This window comes from Numida meleagris, chromosome 2 (assembly GCF_002078875.1).
Source record: "Numida meleagris isolate 19003 breed g44 Domestic line chromosome 2, NumMel1.0, whole genome shotgun sequence".
Taxonomy (NCBI): Eukaryota; Metazoa; Chordata; class Aves; order Galliformes; family Numididae; genus Numida; species Numida meleagris.
The window spans coordinates 7,926,432-7,947,916 of record NC_034410.1 but is presented as its reverse complement, the minus strand read 5'-3'; the positions used below and the strand labels follow the sequence as shown (position 1 = coordinate 7,947,916).

General features: G+C 37.5%; 1 protein-coding gene across 1 annotated transcript in view; it reads right to left on the bottom strand.

Moving 5' to 3' along the window:
- UBE3C (ubiquitin protein ligase E3C) overlaps positions 1 to 21,479 on the bottom strand; it is a 66,308-nt gene extending 44,829 nt beyond the window's left edge. Inside the window, exons 1-10 of the mRNA XM_021388972.1 lie at positions 21,310 to 21,479; positions 13,196 to 13,249; positions 10,420 to 10,494; positions 9,624 to 9,770; positions 8,921 to 9,036; positions 7,333 to 7,490; positions 5,440 to 5,593; positions 4,545 to 4,765; positions 4,136 to 4,290; positions 2,049 to 2,236 (exon numbers count right to left, since the gene is read on the bottom strand). Coding sequence (XP_021244647.1) covers positions 2,049 to 2,236; positions 4,136 to 4,290; positions 4,545 to 4,765; positions 5,440 to 5,593; positions 7,333 to 7,490; positions 8,921 to 9,036; positions 9,624 to 9,770; positions 10,420 to 10,494; positions 13,196 to 13,249; positions 21,310 to 21,375 — 1,334 coding nt within the window. The 5' untranslated portion in view covers positions 21,376 to 21,479. The remainder of the gene's footprint in view (positions 1 to 2,048; positions 2,237 to 4,135; positions 4,291 to 4,544; positions 4,766 to 5,439; positions 5,594 to 7,332; positions 7,491 to 8,920; positions 9,037 to 9,623; positions 9,771 to 10,419; positions 10,495 to 13,195; positions 13,250 to 21,309) is intronic.

Below are 21,485 nucleotides of genomic sequence, written 5' to 3'. Positions count from 1 at the left end.
TTTTCAGTTCTTGAACAGTTATTTTCAGTAATTACTCTTTTTATTTAGTATTTCACTTCACAAATTCGCAGCGTTTATACTTGTTAATCATCATTTTTCTGTTACAGTTGTAAATGCTGCTGAATGAGCAAGTTCTTTGTAGCAGTCTTTTCTATCTTTTAAACCCTTTGGTCCATTGTGTTTTCAAAAAGAAAATAAAAACTTAGAATACATTAAAATCTTAAAAATTTCGAAGTCATTGTAAATAAATTTTTTTTGCTTAACTAAACTACCGAAACTATTTCTACGTGGTTCAATTAGATAGCTTTGTTTTATAGTAAATATTGACTCATTTAAAGTTTAACTTTAAATTTATATTTAAATTTAACTTCAAAAAGGTTAAGCATCTTGCAAAATACTCATTAAATTTGAATAACTTGGACAATTAAAAATCAGGCAAAAACAGTGTAGAAACTAATGAAGAAAAAATATTATTTTGAAACTGCAGAATGTTTATGATCTTTAAAACAAGCATCAAATATCCTTTGAAAAACTCTGAAAAAGAACATATAGAATACCTGCTTGGAAACTTAGACCAGGTCTGAAAAGCACTGAATAGGACAAAAGAATGCTATCTACTGACATGGTTATGCCTGGTAAACCCAGCATTATGATTGACCTGGGAGTCAGAACTAGTTAACATGACTTCAGTTTATCAAACGCCTGTATGAATTAACTTCATTTTGATTGTGAAAATAATTCAACAAGTATCACCAATTAAAAACATTGTTATTTCTAAAATTGGTAAATTCAACTACTTCGGAGGTATTCAAAAGCTGTAATGGAAAGCAACTTCTGTATTTCAAGACGTTGACTAGAGCTTTCGTAGCTTCTGAGTTTATGTTAACTACCTTGTTATTACAAATAATTGCAAAGACCTAATATGGCTTCTCAGAGGAAATAGATGCCATACTCATACAATTAAATTTGTGTGGGATTTCTTTATTCATTAAGCATCCTTTCCACAGTTCACCAGCAAACCTCAAGCAAAAGCAATGAGGCATTTAAACTCAGTAATTACTATCCAAGGCAATGTACTACTTTCAACAATAAAGGAGGGATACTAATTCATTCAGCTGTGGCTATGATCTTCAGGTCTCACATCCTGCTCTAATGCAATTAGGCTACAAAGAACTAATTACCCTAATCGAGCAATCACAGTTTCACTGACATCTTACTTCCTCTAACAGCTATAAACACCACCGAGCTAAGATAGCACCAAATTAGTTTTCTGTATCACTGTTTACAATGCAGTTTGAATTGATTATGTTTACAACATTCCCTAAATACTTAGTTTATTACTAGCAACTACATACTTATTCACAACTACTTGCACCACAATTGCCTTAATACTCACAGGTTTTTGACTGATGATAAAAAGATTTTAAAAAACCTGCCACATCTGTTTTGTGTTTTTTTTTTGCAAAATTTGTGAAAGAATATTGCACAACTGAACAAGCATTTTACTTTCATTTCAGGTTTCAAAGGCCTTCCCAACAACAATGATTTTTTTTTTTTTTTTTTAACAGTTAGGAATTGTTTCTGTCTGGAGCAAGAGAGATACTGGTTATATATTAAAGGAGGTAGAGAACAAACCAATTTCTGTGCTCAGCTGCTTAGTGAGACTGTTGAATCCAGACCACACCAAGTTTTAAAAGTAAGTTAGACGATATTCTGCAAGAATGACATTAAATGCTGCCTCCGAGAAAGAGGACAGGAAAAATTACTTCTCAGGAATCTCTGCCAACCTATTTGTGGGTGATTTTCTGATCACAAACACTATCCCATAGTCCCTCAACACAGCGATGCAACTCACTAAACAAAGCATGGGCTTACACTTCTGGATTCAGTGATCTGGCCACAAGGAATGCAATGAACGTTCTTCTTTAATTCAGCTGATCATAAAAGATCTCAAGAAAAAATAAAAAAAACAGGGCACTTAAATAGTCTATTCAGTGAAACATATTTTAGATGTGCTACAGTTCAACGTCACTATTATTTATACTTGCCTGACTTTTGGCACCATCATTCGGTGTTGTACCATTAGCGTGTGGCAGATTGATGCCATCAAGGTAAAGACCTCTTCGCTAGCTGAATCTCTCCAAACCATATTCAACAGAGTGTTTGTCTGCTGCTTCGTATCCAGTTTCTTTAGACACTCCTCAGTTATGTACTGAACTGATATTCTCCCATCACCCTACAAACATAGCAAAGAAAAATTTTCTTTGAATTACTATTAATGATCAAGTATCCCTTTCCTAAGAAGAGAAAAAGAATACTTCAGAATTTTACCGGAACAAAGATTTCCTGTATGATAATTACAACAGGAGCACATCTGTATATACCAGGAGCATTCCTGAAAGTATCACACCTCAGAGTCAATTTAAATCCCTAGGCAGGCAAGTTCTGGATCATGGTTATCGATCTTCTCACTTAAGTTAGTAGGAAAGATTCCCTTTAATGCAAGTATGCTCTTCAACAGTTGAATACAGTAAGGTAAGATCACTTACCAGCATAAGATATGCAAATACTTACCTCTCTCCCAACGTAATCAGTTAGCACTGGACATGAAACCCAGAAATGGATGCCTACTCTAAAATCTTTTACAAACGGTATTTTCGCATTCATCACCCATGGACTAACAAACAAACTTCTGGGTGCCTAATACTTGTGTTCAGGTGGTGTAAGAAGTATACAAAGAGGAATCCTTTTTGTTAGCACAGAACAGAGCAGAGCTCAAACTTCTCTCTTATTTATTTCCTCTCTATCTGGTTCCTAAGAAAGTGAAGCGCACTCTGGCTCACTGATGGATAAAAGTTATCCAGTTTACACTGCTTGTTGTTTTTTTCTTTCATGTAAGATAGGCATGCTTGAAAATATAGAATGTATTAAAAAAAACAGGATAAACATCAGAAAAACATGCTGCAACAAATCATATTATGTAATGAAGTCTCCTCAGAGAAGGTCTTCTCTAATTCACAAGTTACTGTAAATTAACAGTGAACAGAAATTCATGCTTTATTTTTAATCTAATCACCTCTTAAACATCACTGTATCACTACAGCACAAGCAGAATCTCACAGTATTTATCACAGTGCATGCATGGCCGACAAATTAAATATCTGAGTTCTAGATTTTGGGGTTAAAAAAAGGCAAGGATTTTGTACTTTAGACAATATATTATTTACTGGGTAAAAAGGCAGTTTATTCACACCATACTGATAAAGATTTTTGAGTAACAGTAACACTACATTGGAAAATCCCAGCTCAGGGTGGGAGACAAAAATCACCCACAGCTGTTTGGGTTCCTCCACTCCACTTTTTTTCTCTTTAACAAACCCTAAATAAGGTGTAATTTCACACATTCCACATGAGATGACTGCACACTGCATTCGTCCTCTGAGTACCAGTACATACTTAGAGACATTATATAAAGGCCGTTAAGAAACTATTGCATTTACATCTCTCCAGCTGTGGTTGTTCAAAACCTTGGTCTGCGTGTTAGGAGGTTAAAGTTAGCATAGGTTCATTTCATTAGTCAAAATTTTACAACATGCTTAAACTCCAGTGAAAAGTCATTTTTACCCTACTCTCTTTTTATTATTGCAGAAAGTAAGTGTTCCACCTTTGAAGGTAATGTATATATTTAAAAACTGAGCTAATTCTGCAGGGTAAAGACTGTACTTGAATGCAGAATATTTCCATGAGAAAAAAAAAATACAATGTTGGAAGATCAGATCAGCATGTTTCATTATATCCTAATGTCACCATGACCTTAAAGAATGAGTACTAGTCTCTGTAAAATTAAAGCAGACAAGTTCAACTTCATTTTTGTTAAGAAAGAAAGCTCTGCTGTCCAGAAGTCACACTACTTGAACTATGCTATTATACTAAGAGTTTTATTTGTGCCTTTTTACTTTTTTTTTTTAAACCATCAGTTTATTTGTTAGCAATGAGCAGCCATCTACTTTTAAGTAGTAAATATGTCTCCAGCTACAAATATCTAGAAAAATACTGGACTTAGGGTGATCATGGTTTTGCCTATATTTGCCAGTGCTGTAAATCAAACTCATTCAAAGAAATCTATAACGCTTACTGGTGTAGTTGTCATTTTACTGATCTCTTCATCCTCATCTTCAGAATCACTGTTTGCATCTTGACAACTTGTACCAGCACTGGATACAGGCAGCTGAGAGAGAAAAGCCTGGAGTACCCTCAAATACACAAGCAGTCCTTCTTCTGAAAGGGACCCTGTACCAAATACAGTGAAATAAAAGATGATGAGCTAAGCAATATTTTACTGTATTTTACTGGAAATATCTAACCAAAAAATACATTATGCCAAACCCTCCCAATTAAGTGCATTTTTTTGCTGAAAGGGGTGAAAATAACTGAAAACATAGATCTCTAATACTCGTATCCGCAAACTGCTAGGCAACAAACTAGGTTATGGAAATACATGAAATACCAACTGAAATATAAAAAAAGTCATATAGCTTTCTCACCCAAATATGTTTCTCCAACTGTTAACACGAAGTAAAAAAGCCATGGGGCTCGATCACTTTTTCTTGAACATCCACTTTCTGCTAATAATAGTGCATTCAGAAAGAATTCATAAGGGAAAACGGTCTGCACATCAGCCAGCGCTGGAATGATGAAATGGAATATCTGATCTGTAAAAGGTGCTGCCACAAACTCCTCTGTGAAGGCTGCAAAAATCTGTTGCCTAAAAGGAAGAAAAATGTCTTGATGGATAATACAGGCAACACTTCTCACAAGTACGTCCACAAAATGATAGATCAAATTTTGCAAGTTTGAACACACTCACCAAGATGACAGCAAAGTGGCATTCCATTAATTCCGTGCCAGTAAACTGAATTTCTCAGATTTTTTCAAAAATATCGTTCTTGTACTAAGCCCTTTCCCTGATTATCTTAATCGTAATGTGACCCTTTACACTTAAAATGAACTCACAGAAAACTATTCTGAAGTTAAATATGTTTATTTTAATCTTGAATTAAAAAAATAAACTAAGAAATCCTGATTGATTTTTTTTTTTAAACTGTAACACAAAACACTATCACATGCAGCAGAGCCAGTTCCATCTTTTTTCTGTCTTTCCACATACCTGACTCACTCTCCTTGCAAGCTGTGACTAAGTTATTTCCCCTTTCATAAACCTGTCACAAAATTCTTAAATGCCAAATTCTTTTCCTCTGCCTTTGGCTACATCTTTATACTCAACTAAGCTTTTCCACACCTACGTTCCTTCATAAATCATTACTACTGCATATAAACTCAACTGCACTGAAAAAACAGTTGGACACTAAACAACAATAAACTGTGAAGCTCTGATAATAATAAAGAAGTATACAAGTATCTAATATTATTTTTATTTACCTTGCACCTTCTGGACAGGAGCTGTATGTAAAGTGCAATGGTTTCAGAACATTCTCCAGAAGTATTTTTGCAAGAGGGACTCGAGAAACATCAGAATACTCAATACTTGATGGAAGCTTACTGTTAATTAACAAATAAAGCGACCTGTAGTAGCCTGCAAGTAAGTAATATTATTTAAATAAGGTATTACTTTTTTTTTCTTTTCAAAACAACACATGCTTAGTTAACTTAAAAAAAATTGTACATAACTTAAAAAAATACATAACTTAAAAAAAAATTGTAATCCACTGCAAGAAACTACATAGGAATACATTTTACAACTGCACAAGTCATATTCACATAACTAACAGGAGATATCAGCTTTATCTTTGGAAACATCACTTTATAAACTCATAGATAAATAGCTACATTCAGAGTCAGTTTGACTTTCAAAGAGCAACCAATCCTGTTGATGAAGTGAATAATTTGATTTTTTTTTTTTGGAAACAGTGACCTATGAAATAAGTTCTCATCTTTTTGACAGCTCGCTATTTGCTCTTTCAGAAATTAATTTCTCCCTCTACACCGAAACATGACAGTATCTTACATGCTCTGCTAACAAGGCCCTTAGGTCCCAAGTTTACAAACACCTTGCTTTAGCAGACTGAAGAATACAGTTACTGTTCCAAAACAGGAACCTCTGAGGCAGTAATAAAACATTACCATCGGAGCCACAAAGATGTGTGAAGAGGGTAATCTGTCTCGCTGTCAGAAATCTATTTTTGTCTCACTCTAATACAAATGGAATCACATGATTTCATTCTTCCTAATCCAACTTCCTCTTACTCAATGAAATCTTAAGTTCCACTACTACAGGAACCACTGTAAATGCATAAATAGCATTTTATTTCCCATTGAGAAACTAAGACACTTTGTCAGAGTCTTCCTAAATGTGACAAATGGAAGTCACTACAAGGAATGACAAGATCTGCGTGGAGGATGAACTGTATTCCAAAACATCTAATAAATGCTGAATACAGCTTCTTTCCAACTTAACCATCATAAAAAATTAGGAGACTGTCTTAATTATGCTTCGTCAAGTAAATTAGATGTGCTATGGTAAAAGTCATTTTTTTCCCCTATAGTAACTTCAACATGTGGAATCTGCACACATCCTTACTAGCCTAAGATAGCCTTGTTCTACTGAATATACTTTAGAACTCCCAAGTCTAGAACTATTTCAAAAATTAACAAACTGGAAGGTGCTATTCTATATTTCATATCCATGAAGCTGGATCCAGGATGTCTATTTTCATACCGTTTTTGGCATCTACCAGTCTTGGAAACTCAAGTGGTATCACAAAAGCAAATTATTTTTTTCACACATCCTCAGAGCAATAAAGTTTCTTCGAGACAACACGAATTTTGGTGATAACTACACAACTCATTAACTTCCAGAATGTTTGCACAGGTGTAACTGATTGCAGCCCAGCAAACAGTTTTGCTGATGATGCTACGAAGCAAATAAAGGCTAGGTCACCATCTCTTTGCCAAGGTGTCTCTATCTAGTGCTAGCAAGATGAAAAATTAATGCCAATTTACAATAATAACATCATTAGCAGTTATAGAAACTATATCCACCTACCCTCAAACTCTGTAGTAAAAGTCTGTACAAATAACTTGAGAGAATACTGAATCTATGAACAGAACGTCCAAAGAATTTAAATGGTAATTTCTCAAGCAGTGATCTCATTACAAGCAAAATATCCATTTCATGTATGGATTAGTGTATGCAGCACTTAATTTATGTCTGTTCTAAAGGTAAAATGCGATGAAACAACATGGCCTTCAGGTATTCTGCATTTAGTTCAATTCTTGATAGTTGTTGAGAACTTCTAGTTCCTAGCTACTCACCTTTTTGAATCATGTAGTGCAAAATTTGTTCAATTAGTGATGTTACATAGCTGACATCTTGTAAAACAGGTAAATACGTATTCTCAGATGAAAATACCTCAAGCATTCTCATAGGAAGTGCAACATTCAGACTGTCGTCATTGCAATTTTGCAATAGCCTATAAATGAGACAAAAATAATTTACCAAGAGATTTCTCTTATTTCATCACAGACACATGCACATCAATTTAGAAATAAAACTACAACAACATTTCTAATTGATTTTAAAATAACTTACTTCTAAGTGTACTCTTCCAAGTGTTCTCAATAATTACATCTTTTTGTTGGCACCACTATAATAATAATAATTCTTGGTTTTACAGTATGGGCTGGGAACAATTACTGTTTTAGTTAAACATATGGTGATTCCCAGAATGTCCTTGACTACAGACTTAAGTATTAAAAATACAACCATAAGCAAATTGCTTATGAAACAACTACCAGTAACCAGTGGAACCGTGACAATTCAGAGCCCTTTTAGAATTAAAATCATTTGTTTCAATGAGGCACATACATGCAGAGTTGCCCTGACAATGCCCTTTCTTTCACAGCCATTCAGAAAGACAGGACATTAACAGCAAAAGTGACTCTGATAACACAGCTAAGGCATTTCATTAAACAGATTAAAGACACTTTGACAAGAACTTCTTGGCAGATGGAGCTGCAATCAAGCTACCTTTTTTTTTTTTTTGCTAAAGTTTTGTTTTGCTCTGTTTTGTTTTCTAAATGTAATGTGAAAAGCTACAACTTCATGAAGCTGAGCTTACACAAGAGGAACACTCTTTTTCACTACATGTCTCACTGTTTGCTCTCTGGGCTTCTGCACCAAACTAGAGTAGCTCAGAAAGCAATGCACAGAGTATAGCAAGATTTAGTGATTTGAATGCACTCATTTACAAAAAGAAAATCTTCAGCGTTAAAAGGAAGCAAGATTTTTCTAAAGCTCTAGAGAGTATCGTTGATAAGAGCAACTATATTGTTTCCAAAATTAGGTTTTTGCTGACATTTACTCAAGTAGTTTCTTAGATTTACCTTCCACTGGTCCTCGGAATTGAATGTAAAAAGGTCACTACAAATAATGAATGTACTGCTGAAGACAGGAGAATAACTGCTTAACATGCCTTAAGTTCAAAACAAAGGAAGAGCATTTTTAACATCAGTCTTAAAATAGAATATTCAAAGCATATCCTTGGAAAAATAGTCAAAGTCATATGATACTTTTTGATCACTATCAGTTCAAGAAAACCTCCTGGTTCCAACAAATACTTGTAATGATCTTGCTACATGCAAGCGCTTAGGAATACATTTAATTCTATCCTTAGGGAGGATGTTCCTTAAGCATATATTGCATATGAACTTAAGTCAATGGAATCAAGAACATTTCATTATTCTTAAACATAAAAAAAGTCACTTATCATAGCCTACATTTATCGTGAATATAAACAGTTCTCTCCATTAATACTTCACTTGCTGCACAAAGAAACAAGCAAGTGCCCAATGCAATTTCTGAACACATTTTAGGCAGCAGTGTATAGAAAAAAGAATTTACCTGCAACACAGCCCCAACAGTCTTTTTATTTGGAATAAGCAAGTGAGTCTGTCTGGACCATCCAATTGCTTAACAAACTGAGAACTCTGTTTAATTAAATTCTGACACATCCATATCTGGGAAAACATATACACAAGTTCATTTAAACCTCTCAGTTCTGTTGTTTCAAGCACATGAAGAGCAGCTGTATGTAACACAGATGTAATACCCATATTTTTATAAATAAAAGTCTTACATAAATTCATCTTAAATGTATGCAACATCTCCTTTGGAGAACTTACAAAACATAAAATAAGACAATCATTTCAGTTAAGGAAAAAAAATATTTGTTCAACTATGTGAAACATTACTATTAACTTCCAAAATTAATACTGAAATATATTTACAAATAACTTTTTCAACAAATTTGTTAATAAAAATACCTTCAGAATTACCAGAGAACTAGTAGGAAATTATTATTTAAAAACATCTCTTGCATTATTTTTTAATAAATTACTGTGAATCACAAAGGATTTTTCATTTCATAGACTACACACACAAATAAAATCTAATTTTAAGTTATTTTATTTAAACAGAGAACAAAAGAGTGCGGGCCAGCAAACTGAATTTCTTCAAGTGGTCAAATCCATTTCTGCATCCCTTATAAGCCTTCCAAGTGAAAGAATATTTCAACAGAATGGATCAAAACATTTACAGTACTCACCAAACGCTTCGAATCCTCATTCTGTCTATAGAAGAAGAGTAGCTGACGAACTAAAAGAGTCAAATTAGCTCCATTAGCAGTAGAAAAGGTTTCTCCAGTTTGGGCCAAATTAGCACAGCGATCAAACTCACTTCTCTGGGTAGAGTACTTAAAATAAAGGAAGATACACATTAGTGTATTGATAATGGTTATGAATATATAGAGATGTGACATTTTTAGTATCCCATCCTAACTGGCAGCAGAGTAATTAAATGCACCTATTCATTAAAGAGATCATATACACAAAAAAATCACGAAGTCGTATTTGTTTTCTGTAATTCAGAAGGTACACATGGCAACAAATTTGTTGCTTCTCAAGTCAAGAATATCACGCCAGACATTTTCAACTAGTTTACTCAATCAATATTAGCAAATGTAAACAGACGGAACTTTCCCAGATCAACCCAAGAGTAGCTTAAAAAGAAAATCCTTCTGACTCAGATGACTACCTTAGTCACACACACACCAAAAAACTTTTGCTGATATGTGAAAGCTGCAAGCATCTAAGTGTCAACTCAAAAAAATTACATCATCCCACTCACGTCAGTTGTCACAAAGGTGCTTTGCTGAATAAGCATTAATCTACTAAAGAACTGAGGTTCAGTGGAAGATGTCAAGAGGGAATAAGAATTTACACTTCATCAGCACACAAAATACTCAAATATGTCAAAATTTCTTAATTTTTTTTTTTTCCCCAACAGGAGATCGATTTTCCAGCAAGACTGTTTTACCCCTTTCTCAACAAACAAGTACTCACCTGATGATTTCTGTCTCTGTAACCCCTTACAAATGATTGGATTATTATTGCATTTTTCAGCCTTCGCCTTTCTTCCTGTAAAATGAAGGAGAAATAAATAAATAGAAATAAGTGGAACCAACTCTAATTTCTGCAATTTTATCTGATACATTTTTATTGAAAAGGAAATTTCTTTAATGAAAATTAAGCATTATCATATTAAGAAAAAAAGTATTTGATGTTCTGCATCCAATAAACACAAAATCAGAAGAAAGCTTTTTACGGCTCTAAGTGTACAATTACCACTAGGTTATAGCAAAAGAATTCCTAATACTCATTAAGCACATAATACCACAGAAATCAAAATAAATGCATTTACATGTTATTTGACAGCCTTAATGCTATAATGCTGAAGAACTCAAACTCAATGACACTATTCCTCTTTCTGCACAGACCAGCAGACATTGAAGACCCACTTACTTTCAATCAAATGATACATCTGTATTAAAAACCCAGCACAGTTTAGATCAGCAAGGGGAGGGAACAACAAGAGAATAAAAACAAAACACAATATTTATTTGGAGAGAATAAATGAAAATGAAGCTAATGCTTCAAGCCTAACAGCTCTACAGGGAACCTACAGGAAAAAAAATCCCTGCTCTCCTTTAAACAAGACATAGAAAGCGAGTCAGAGTCATTTTATGAAGTCTTCCTCACCAGCTAGAATGAGTAGTTATAACCATCCCTTTAAGATAGCTCACTTTCTGGGTAACTGAAAGCCAGCTTGCTTCAAGTACCATGGAGAAGGCACATTCCCTGACAACACCCCCAGCACATCCCATCACAGAAATGCCCAAGGGAAGTGGCTACTGTAATTCGCTTTCCAACAACGTCCAGACAGTTTCTTAGGAAATGCAAGTGAAGAAAATACTTGCTCAAACTCAGAGCTACAAAGTTCAGGTGAACTTTCCCGAACAAACTTTAATTAAACATATAATCTCAAAAATCTCAGTTTCTAAATTTACTGTGCCTTAAAGACACATCCAAATTTTATGGACAAGAACTTGAACTGAACAGGCCAGAGAAGCATCAGGCACCGGACTGTCATTCAGAAATTATTTCATTTCTTTTGGAAATCTTCGTTCCCAAAACAACTCCTCTGAATAAACCTATCCTTGAAATACTCTAATTAATTCCTGAGCCTGGACCAAAAATGAAAACTTGCTATTCCAAAAGATACTGCAGATAAAAAGATATTCAACAGCAGAAGCACAAAGTATGGGAACAAGCAGGAGAGTTTCAATTACTGACAGGCATTCTCTGTTCATAATCGTAATATAATGCTCAACTAAAAAGTAGATATCTTCTATTCCTCTCTAGACATTGTTTTTATCCTAGCACAGTCAATTAGTGACCCATAATTGCAGAGGTTTTAAGTCTAAGGTCACTGCTAAGGTTCAGCTACAGGCATTTTTTAAAGACAGAACTGGTCTTAGTCTCAGAGGAGTCATCCTTTAAAACAATAATACTAATTACTTCTATAGAAGAACAGTTCATTCATTTTGCGAAAAACTGACACATGTCACAGGAGATCGCATGCCTCTGTGCCTACATACAGAAACATGACACTGCATCAACTCTGAACTAGCTGATACAACGATTATATTCACAAATATGCAACTGAATGGCTTATTTTGATATTTGGCAAAATGTTTTTGAAGTACAAGCAACTCTTTGCCTATGTTGATAAGAACTCCAGTGATTGCCAATTTGATTACTAGCACAGCATTCTTAAGTAACTGGTGAAATCCTAGCAATTTCATAGATAGTTCAGACAGAAAAAAAGCAGTAACTATCCTCAGAAAGGAATGAGCCACCAATAAACCTGCATTTAATCCAGCAAGGCTCAAACACATATTTAAACAGGCAAATCATTCTGTTTTCCTAGATGAGCATGAAAACTGGACAGTTATAGTTTTTAAAATCATCTTTCAAGACCAAGTTTTTTATCCTCCTCATATCAGAAGACAAAAGAACGTCAAATTTAATACATTCACTCACACCATACTACTAAATGGATCTCACATTGCCACATACCACAGAATTACGAAACAGCCCAGGCTGGAAGGAACATATTCACTAAGACATTGCGCTTCAGAACTGACCTTTTCCTGCCTACATGCATTCCCTCTTCTGCTTTGTTCCAGCTCAGATTACCAAAAGGCAGTAACATACATCACAAACTATTAGTATGAGTTTCCACTAAAGCTTACATCAGCCTCACAACCGCTTCTCACTCTCTCAATTACCAGCCGATTCCAGAGAACTTCATGATGCATTCAAGTACCATTGCTCTGACTGGGACTGAGAACTGAGACTCAAACTGGGGAAGAGTTTGCTGAAGGTCAGCCTGGAAGCCATAGCAGAAACAGGAGTAGCAAATGGCTTGCCAACATCAATCCACAAGGCAAAGAAATGGAATTTACTAACCAAGCGTCTGTCTTTTTTCAACAAAGACTAGATCAAGCGAGCATCAAAATAAAAGGAAAAATTCCTTTTGCATCCAACGCATACTTAATTATCTTCTTTTGAGATGAAAATCACTTCTGGGAAGGACCATAAAAGCGGTCAGTTTTGTCACTTCCAGTATACTGGAAGACTACACAAGATTTGCCAACTGAAAGAAAGCATTCCTGAACTAAGCACACCCACAACAGAATAAAGCACTTTGGACTGCAAAGGTTACTGTATCAAAGAAAAATCCAGCGTGCACACAAAGGCTTACAGCCTACTTTACCTCTCGCTTTCGCCTTTCTTCTTGAGTGCGATGCAGGAGCGAAGCCTTCTCCTCCTAAACAGCACAAATAAAGATACAAGGTCATTTTCACTCACATGATTTAAAATCCTTCACGAAATTTAACCAAAACTTGCTTTTGGGGATTGTTCATAGTGTGTCACACATGCAACACTCAACAAGAGTTAAGTACTGATCATTTTCTGCATTAAAAATACACGTTAACACAGCCCTCCCAGAAGAACAGTGACAATGGCCGTGTAAAAACAACAAGGACAGACAAGCAACAGCAAAACACACCGCTCCACATTGAGATTTGTGTTCTCAGCATCCCAATAACCAAGGCAAACAGAATTCATTAACAAACGAGGAAGTGGGAGCATAAAAGAGTCCCAATCCTACCAGGTACTTTGAATGTTTGCTGAGCACTTTCTTTGCTGGCCATGTGAGCCAACGGCCCAGGTGTGCGCAAGCTGCGGCAGCTCAAAGCAGTCACCTACCGCTATGAAGATCCATGTCTTGGCTAACTTGCAAAAAGGATTAACTCTTAAATTTACTTATCCTCTTCTCAAAAATTGTCCAGAAAGGATGCCAAAATAGGCTTCCGTAACACAAGCAGAATCTTTTCTTTAAAGATTTTGAACTCCAAATTAGGGCTACAAGCTGAAACTTCCAGGAGAATGCCGTCTTCAACAGTGAGAAAGAAGGGAATGCTGACGGACACAGGAACCTCTGAAGGACAATACTGATGCAAAGAGCAAAGCTATCGGCTCTAAGCTACAATCTTACATTTGTACACATGTATTACAAAATATAAATAATGCATTATTTGCATGAATTTCTTACTGGATGGATCTCTGTTGTTTCCAAGGAAAAAAAATAAATCCCTTTCGATGCAGAATACTCAGCTCCCACTTAGAGACAATAACAGCAAAACTACCTGAACCCTGCTACCTTCCTAAATCCAATCTAGAATGGGCAACAGATTTAAGGAAACTTTTCTTTTTCACTGCTCTTATACATGTAACAACTTACTTTTCCTTCCCATGGCTTTTCTAACCTAGGGCAGTCAAGAAATAAAATACACTCAAGCTGAAAATGTCCTGCATCTAAATACCTAAAAATAAATCTGAAGTCGGCAAACGAACATTTTAATATTGAATCACTTCTGAAACAACTGTGCTGCAATATTTAAATGTCTATAGGCAGATACAAAAACCGATGGCAGCATTCTTCTTCTGTAGCTTTTCTGAAGGTAGAGAGGAAGAAAGAAGGTCACGATTCTCCCTGTTTCATTAGGATAGAAAATACTTGATCACAGAGCTCCAAGGACAATGAAAAGCAAAGCACTGATGCAAAAAAGGAACTTGAAACTGGATTTGTATTTCAGATCATCTCCTGGAACAAGTACAAAGGAAAACATCCCACAAGAAGGTTAACCATCTTTTCCTCTAAAGACAGTACTTTACAGCCAAAGACACCACTAAACACAGCTATTGCCCTCTAAATACAAGGGTTTTTTCCACTTGTTAAACACAGTAAAAGGAAATCACAACAAAGTCCATACATAAAACAACAAATCTCAACTCAAGCAACAGGAAGGGGGTTGTGTCTGCTTGGAAGTGTAAAGTGAAAAAAATCTGACAGCAGATACAAAGACAAAGTAATGTACTAAATTAAGAAATAACCAAGAGATGACTTAAAATTTTCATATATTTTTTTTAAATACACACTAATTCTTTTCCACCAGCTGACAGAGGGAGAACTCTAAGCGGGCAGCCTGTCCTCACTCAGTGCATCTCCAGCTTTGAGTAGGGTCTCCCTGAAGAGAGCACTTCTCAAATCAATGCACTTGGACTACAAACTCAAATACCTGCTTTGACTATTTTTGAGGGCAAACATCACCTTCTCAAACTAAATATAATAGAGGAACTGCCCTAAGCCAAAGGATTAAATATACAGGTAAGTACTGCCCAATTTAAGAAAAAAAACAAAAACAATTCTGTTCTTGTTCACATGACACACAAACAGGTGAGAAACAAGAATGGAATCAAATGTATGGCCTATAGATGTATTTAAATCAAACGTGAGAAATGCATTTTAAATAGTTATATCTCCTTCAGAGTTATTCAGCACAATTTGATTACTTAATCACTTCAGAAATTAAAAAATAACACTCTAAATACACAAAAGAAAAGAAACCTGCCATGGGAAAGTGATGACAAGAACTATGAGGTATCCTCACCTATGAAGGTCATTCTAAAACATTTCTTAAAGACAAGTTACTGTACAGTCACCCCCCAAATCCTCTCTGTCTGTCTCTTAACATAGTGAAAAAGAGCTGAGCTCAGCAGCTGCTGTGCAACCCAAGAGATACAGCACCCAGGGCTGCCTGCCAGCACCACACATTATGGTATGGGATGCACATTTGATAACTCCCATCTACAACAGCAACACAACTCCTGGCAGCTGGAGGACAACATGACAACACTGCCTGTCCCAGGAGCTACCAACCAACAGAAGCTGGCAGAGATGACACCTCGCTCACTCCTACTCCCCACCTCTGTGATGACCAAGCTATCCACTTTCTTCTCCAGCTTTCCAAGCTGACACCCTCCTTTTGGGCACTGAAAAAGGCAGGTATCGAATCTACCTACCAAGGCAAGCAGTCAGAGAACTAAGCATCAGCTCGCCTTCACACTTCCAACCCTAACTCAAAAGGAGTGGAAAGCCATTCTCCTGAACTCCCGACACGTCCCATGATTTAGCCTTCCCCCTGCCAAGCACAGAGCCAGACAAAGAAAAAAGAAAGCAAAGAAACAGGAAACAACAGCAGAAAGCAGTGTGACCTTAGGGATGATGAGACAGAGTAAGAGAGAAGAGGAAGGAGCTGAAAACAAAGAAGCAGATTGGGGATAGCAGTCAGAAAGGAAAGCTTGCAACTGCTGTCATAGAGATTTTAAGTAACACTTAGAACGTTAATTTATACATCAGGATAAAAGTGGTGGGTAGCATATTAATCTCTGCAAAACTGAAAGCTGTACTGCTGCTGCTGACCATGTGAGGAGAAGAGCCACGTCTGACTGCAACCACATAAATGCCAGTGCTTCAAAAACTCCAAGTGAATACGAACCAGAAAGGTGGAACTACAAGTGCTTTCACGTCCTCATTTTGCTGAAATGCATTCCTTTCCTGAAAAAGTATGCTTATACAACTCCCAGGCTTTAAATACCCTAGGAAAAGACTGCCTAACATAAAATACATGAAATTGTATTCTTTTTGTCCTGCATTTTAATACCTCACACTGTTTATAAGCTTCCAGCTTTCTTGGCTCATAATTCAGGTTCAGAAAAGAAATAGGTATGCTTTTTCCCCAAATATTCCTAGTATTTGTCAAGTCCTCTGAAACTGAACATTACTTGACAGTCATCTTTCTGAAGGCATCTTAACTCCACACCAGTCAATGTAAAACCGAAATTTATGAGGTGCAAAGGTGAAACAGAGCAATTATTTTCACGTAATGCTTAAACATGGAGTATGTTAAAAAAACAACGGTAACAATTGAAGTATTAATAATTGAGATTTCTTTGTAAAATGTAGGGGCTTATTCTCCTTTTAAGTTGAATATTAAAAGAAGTTAGTATTTTAAAAGATACACAGTATCTTGAACAGACCCGGGGCAATTTGAATTCCACTGAACATGCAGCTCTACTAGCCTGAGTAAAACACACTCGGAAGCTTGAAAAAACTGCTTTAGAACTGCTGTGACTCTTTACAACTTGGGTTCTTTATATCATGATTAAGGTTCTATGTACAGAAAACCATCTTCCAGAAGCAGACATTTTAGAGTACTTATATATGCTAGGAAATGGCATTTGACCAGGGAAAGCCTGGGCCCACTAAAATCAATGACACGATGCTTACAAGAAAACACCTCAGCATTTGAGCTTCAGTTTTATCCTAGGACGCAGAAAGTACCTGGCACCACCTTTACATGGTAGCAGCAAGGCCACGCACAGCAGAACCACAACCTGACTGGAGGCTCCAGAGACCATGTGAAATGCAAGAAGGTCGCTTTCTACATTTATCCTCAGTTTGCCCACAGTATGTGTTATTTTACAGAACACTGGTGTTGTGAGTCACTTAATTTTCTCCAAAAAGAGACCAAAAACATGTATACCTGTAAGAGCAGAAATTTATTTCAAGTGTGAGACAATAACACGCAGCTGAATGCAGCAACACCATCACTGCTCTCAGCTAACTACAACTTGCAGCTTCCTTTCAAGTGAGGAGGATGTTAAATGTCACCCAGAGAAAAAAAATCCACAATGATCTCACACGTGTTAATTACCTAGTTCCCTATTGATACTTCACCTGGAAGTTGAGGGGGAATATATAGGAATGTGATGCTTAATATTCTGTTATTAGTTTAAGAAAGTCTATCAGCAACTACTGAAAAATTGAACTTCGTAAACTAAAGTTCTTTGCTTATTAAAAACAAGTGCATTCAAAGAAGTAAAGGGGACTTTGTAAAGTCATTTGTGAAACCGTCCCATTTTCTATTGTAATTTAAAGACTCTTTTTAAAAGTCTTGGGATTTGTAAAAGCACGTTTGCATATGTTTTAGATGATACGTTTGAATTCATAACATCTTAACCATTTTGTCCTGTTAAAGGCTTACAAGAAGTTGTTAATTGAGCTCATCACCTACATGAATGATGCAGAGCTACAGAGCCCCTAGTACACCACAGCACAGGCACAGAGGATTCCCCTACACGTTACGTACTGAAGGACTGGTGCCTCATGTTTTTCTTATCATTGACAAAACGCATCAAGGAACAGCAGCTCTGACCTGACCAAATCAAGGTGAAGGGCTCCTCGGACTCCCACTATGCCACCAGGAGACCAACTTCACAACAGAATGAGTGAAACCTGCAGGCTGTCACCAGAAGGGACGGTGACACTACCAAGAGTACACCGTGCTCAGCCCTCTGCTGCCTCAGCCTCATGATCGTTCAGCTGAAGGCTGGAGGAGATCAGCTCTGCGCTCCAATGGAACACTCACCCTGTAACACACCTAAAACAGGCAAGTTTAACCTTAGTTCAGTGAGCCCATTCACAGCTTGCAACACAGGGTGAGATGGGAACCACCTCGCTGCAGGACCATCAACTTCAGCCCACTGTACACTCAGACTTGGGTTAGCTCAATTTGGGAAGCTCTTCAGATGCACCCCTTCATTCCTGCCCAACATACTCTAGAATTTTCCCATACCAATCCCATATAACAGCATGCATTTTGGGAGCTACATAACTTAAGAAGTACTAAAAAAAAAAAAAAAAGTTGTACCAGTTACAATGAAAACTACATCTGAAAATAACTTCTGAAGAGCCTCATAAAGCAGGGAATTGCGTTTTAAGGGTGACAGTAAAGACTCCTAAAATTAGTAATAGTAACAACAACTTGTCACCTCGTAAGTAAAACACGGAAACAGTATCCATGCCCTCTACCAAATACACAACCAGTGCAAATAACCCAGATGAATCAGCAGATTCGTGAAAGGAGGTGGACAGAACAGTCCAAAGGCTGACAATGTCATCTATATTTTATACCTATTTTAAAACGTAGTGTTAAAACGTTACAATATTTTGAAAGGAGCAGTCATTTTGATCAAATTAATTCTGCAGCCGAGGACTTAGCAAACTTTTGGCAAAAAGTTAAGCTGGATTTAAGTGCTTTTCTACAGCATTCACAACCCAGACTATCACAATGAATACAAGATGCACGCAGTGTAAACACGGACCTGAAGCTGCCTGCTTTCATCATTCCAAATCATGGTAAAACTTAGTGGTGAGAAAGCACATTGGATTCAGTACCTTCCATAAGGAAAGCTGCCAGTAATTAAAATGAACATTTCATATTACATCTCATCGTCCTTTTTTAAACCCGTGTTTTTGTTTTTACACGTTGTACATCATCAAGCGGGTACTGCCTAGGTCTGGGAATCTGATAATTCATCTCTTCAAACCAATACATCTTTTAACTTTAATCTGCCCTAAGTCTTTATAAATTTATAATCACATTAGAACCCTAAGTTTTCTAACTGCCACCACGAGTCCCACTTTAGACACAATATTTGTATCGTCGTGCCTATACTGGTAGGACTTACAGGTAGCTGTCAGAAGGCCTGAGGAAGTCGTGGTACATCTACACTACAGAAGTAAATGGCAATGTCAGGTGGGCTGTCAGCATACGTGACCCAAGACCAACAAGGTTACTGGTTGTGGCTGTAGTTATTATTAGCAAAACCACTCTTTTACCAGTCAGGTTTGCTGATGGTTTATGAAAGTGTAGTTATATCCACGTCAGAATGACCCTGCTGGCATCTGAAGTGCTGACAGACTGACTCCTCACATCACAGTGCCTGGTTTTGTACTCGTGTTTTGCTAAATACAGCTATACAGGTGCAACAAAACGTGGAAAACTTCCCCAAATCAAGCAGAAAACTACTCTTAGCATTAAGCATCCTGCATACAAGCCTACAGGCAAATGGAAACATGATCACAAGCAGCCTGGGACGTCAAACAAGAGTCACAGACCACACGTAAACACTTGCCATACCACTCCCCGCTGTAGTGTGTTTACATAAAAGTGGAGGTAAACTGCACTTCTAAGTCATCAGCATTGCACAGGTTCTGAAAAGCAGCAGCTGTTCAGGATGGCCAGAGCTGCAACTATCTGTTTTGCCTTGATGAAGCGCAAGCATTTCACGTAGTGCAGTAATGTCCTGCAAGCTGTGCACCACTCAGTATAAAGCTGATTGTGAAATATTATCCTTTTATTGGACAGAGTGAAGTTTACACAACAGTTTCAGTTTCCACTTCCTTTCTCGTATAGTATTCATGCCGGTAAATTCATACCTGTAGAAAGTTAGCACATCTGTCCCATGCAAATAAAACATATAACGACAGAAAATTCTGTTGAATTTCCATGAAGAAATCAGTAGGTGTGACAAAAGATACACCCGTTGTTTATTTACAGAAGAGGAAACATGCTCTGTAAGTAATGCTATTAGCAAGTTGGTGCCAAAAGATGCCAAGTGCCTGAAGCTTGCTGCCAAGGGCCAGGACATGTTCTGTCAATTCCTACTTCAGCTGGGCTGTATTTATGGTATTTTTGACTTGTGTAATGCCACTGTACGTAGTCTAATGAACAGAAATGTCTCCAGATAAGATGATTCAGGTGAAAAGCTGCAGAATTGAAATGCCGTTCTGTTAAACATTCTCATTACTAAAAGATGTAAGATGTCAAAAGAAAAACTTTCACCATGACTTTAACCTCACACGCTGAAGTACTTCTGTTAGTTTCCAAACTTACTGCCAAACCTTACAAGTTTCAGAGAACTGAACAAAGACCTTTTGTTGCTCCTACGAAGATTAAAATAATAACGAAAACAGTAAATAGCTTCACGCACAACGATAACACGAGGAACCAGTATTGCACCAGTGCATTAGAGTGTCCCTGACACATCAGGCCATTCTCTGCCCTTTCTCTCCTTCCTTACGCCCAACCATTCAGCTCTAGCGATGGGACAGGGCAGTCACACAAACCAAAATAAACCACTCTGCTTCTCCTCCACCGATAAACGCCAGGCGACTCGCAGCGCGGCGCAGCAGACAACGAACTGCTGCTCACCCTGCACACGACATTGCTGAATGCAAACCCGAGAGAGCAAAGCTCCAGCTAGAGAGCCCTGACAGCCTCCAGCCATGCGAGTGAAGCCTTCCCCAGCAACGTGCGCTGACCGGGGCCGTGTAAGGCCGCTGCCCCAGCTCGGGCCGCCCCCGAGGTGACGGTGGGTGTCCCCGGGCACAGCTCCGGGCCCGTCCTCGCCAGGAGCCTGGGAGGGGGTGTGTGGCCTGGTTGGAGCAAAACACACAGCAAAGCAGAGCCAGGGAGATACACGCATCATCAGGAGGGGAGGATTTCGGCTCCCTGTTAGACCTTAGTCATAGCTGTTCCCATTTGTATTTTTATTTCTTTTGAAGGCCCAACGATAACAATAACGACAGAGAAAAAAGCGAAGCGGATGTAAACACGGAGACAGACGGTCTCTTACCTTCCTACTCGCTCCTCCAAGAGACACCTTGGGCCTTGTTTTGAAATCCCCTTCAAAGCTGAACATGTTTACCGCTTATCCCATCGAGAGCGGAGCCCGGCCCGGAGCGGACACCGCGGCCAGCGCCGAGCGGAGGGACCGCCCCGGCCCCGGGGAGCCGCGAGCCCCCGGCTGGC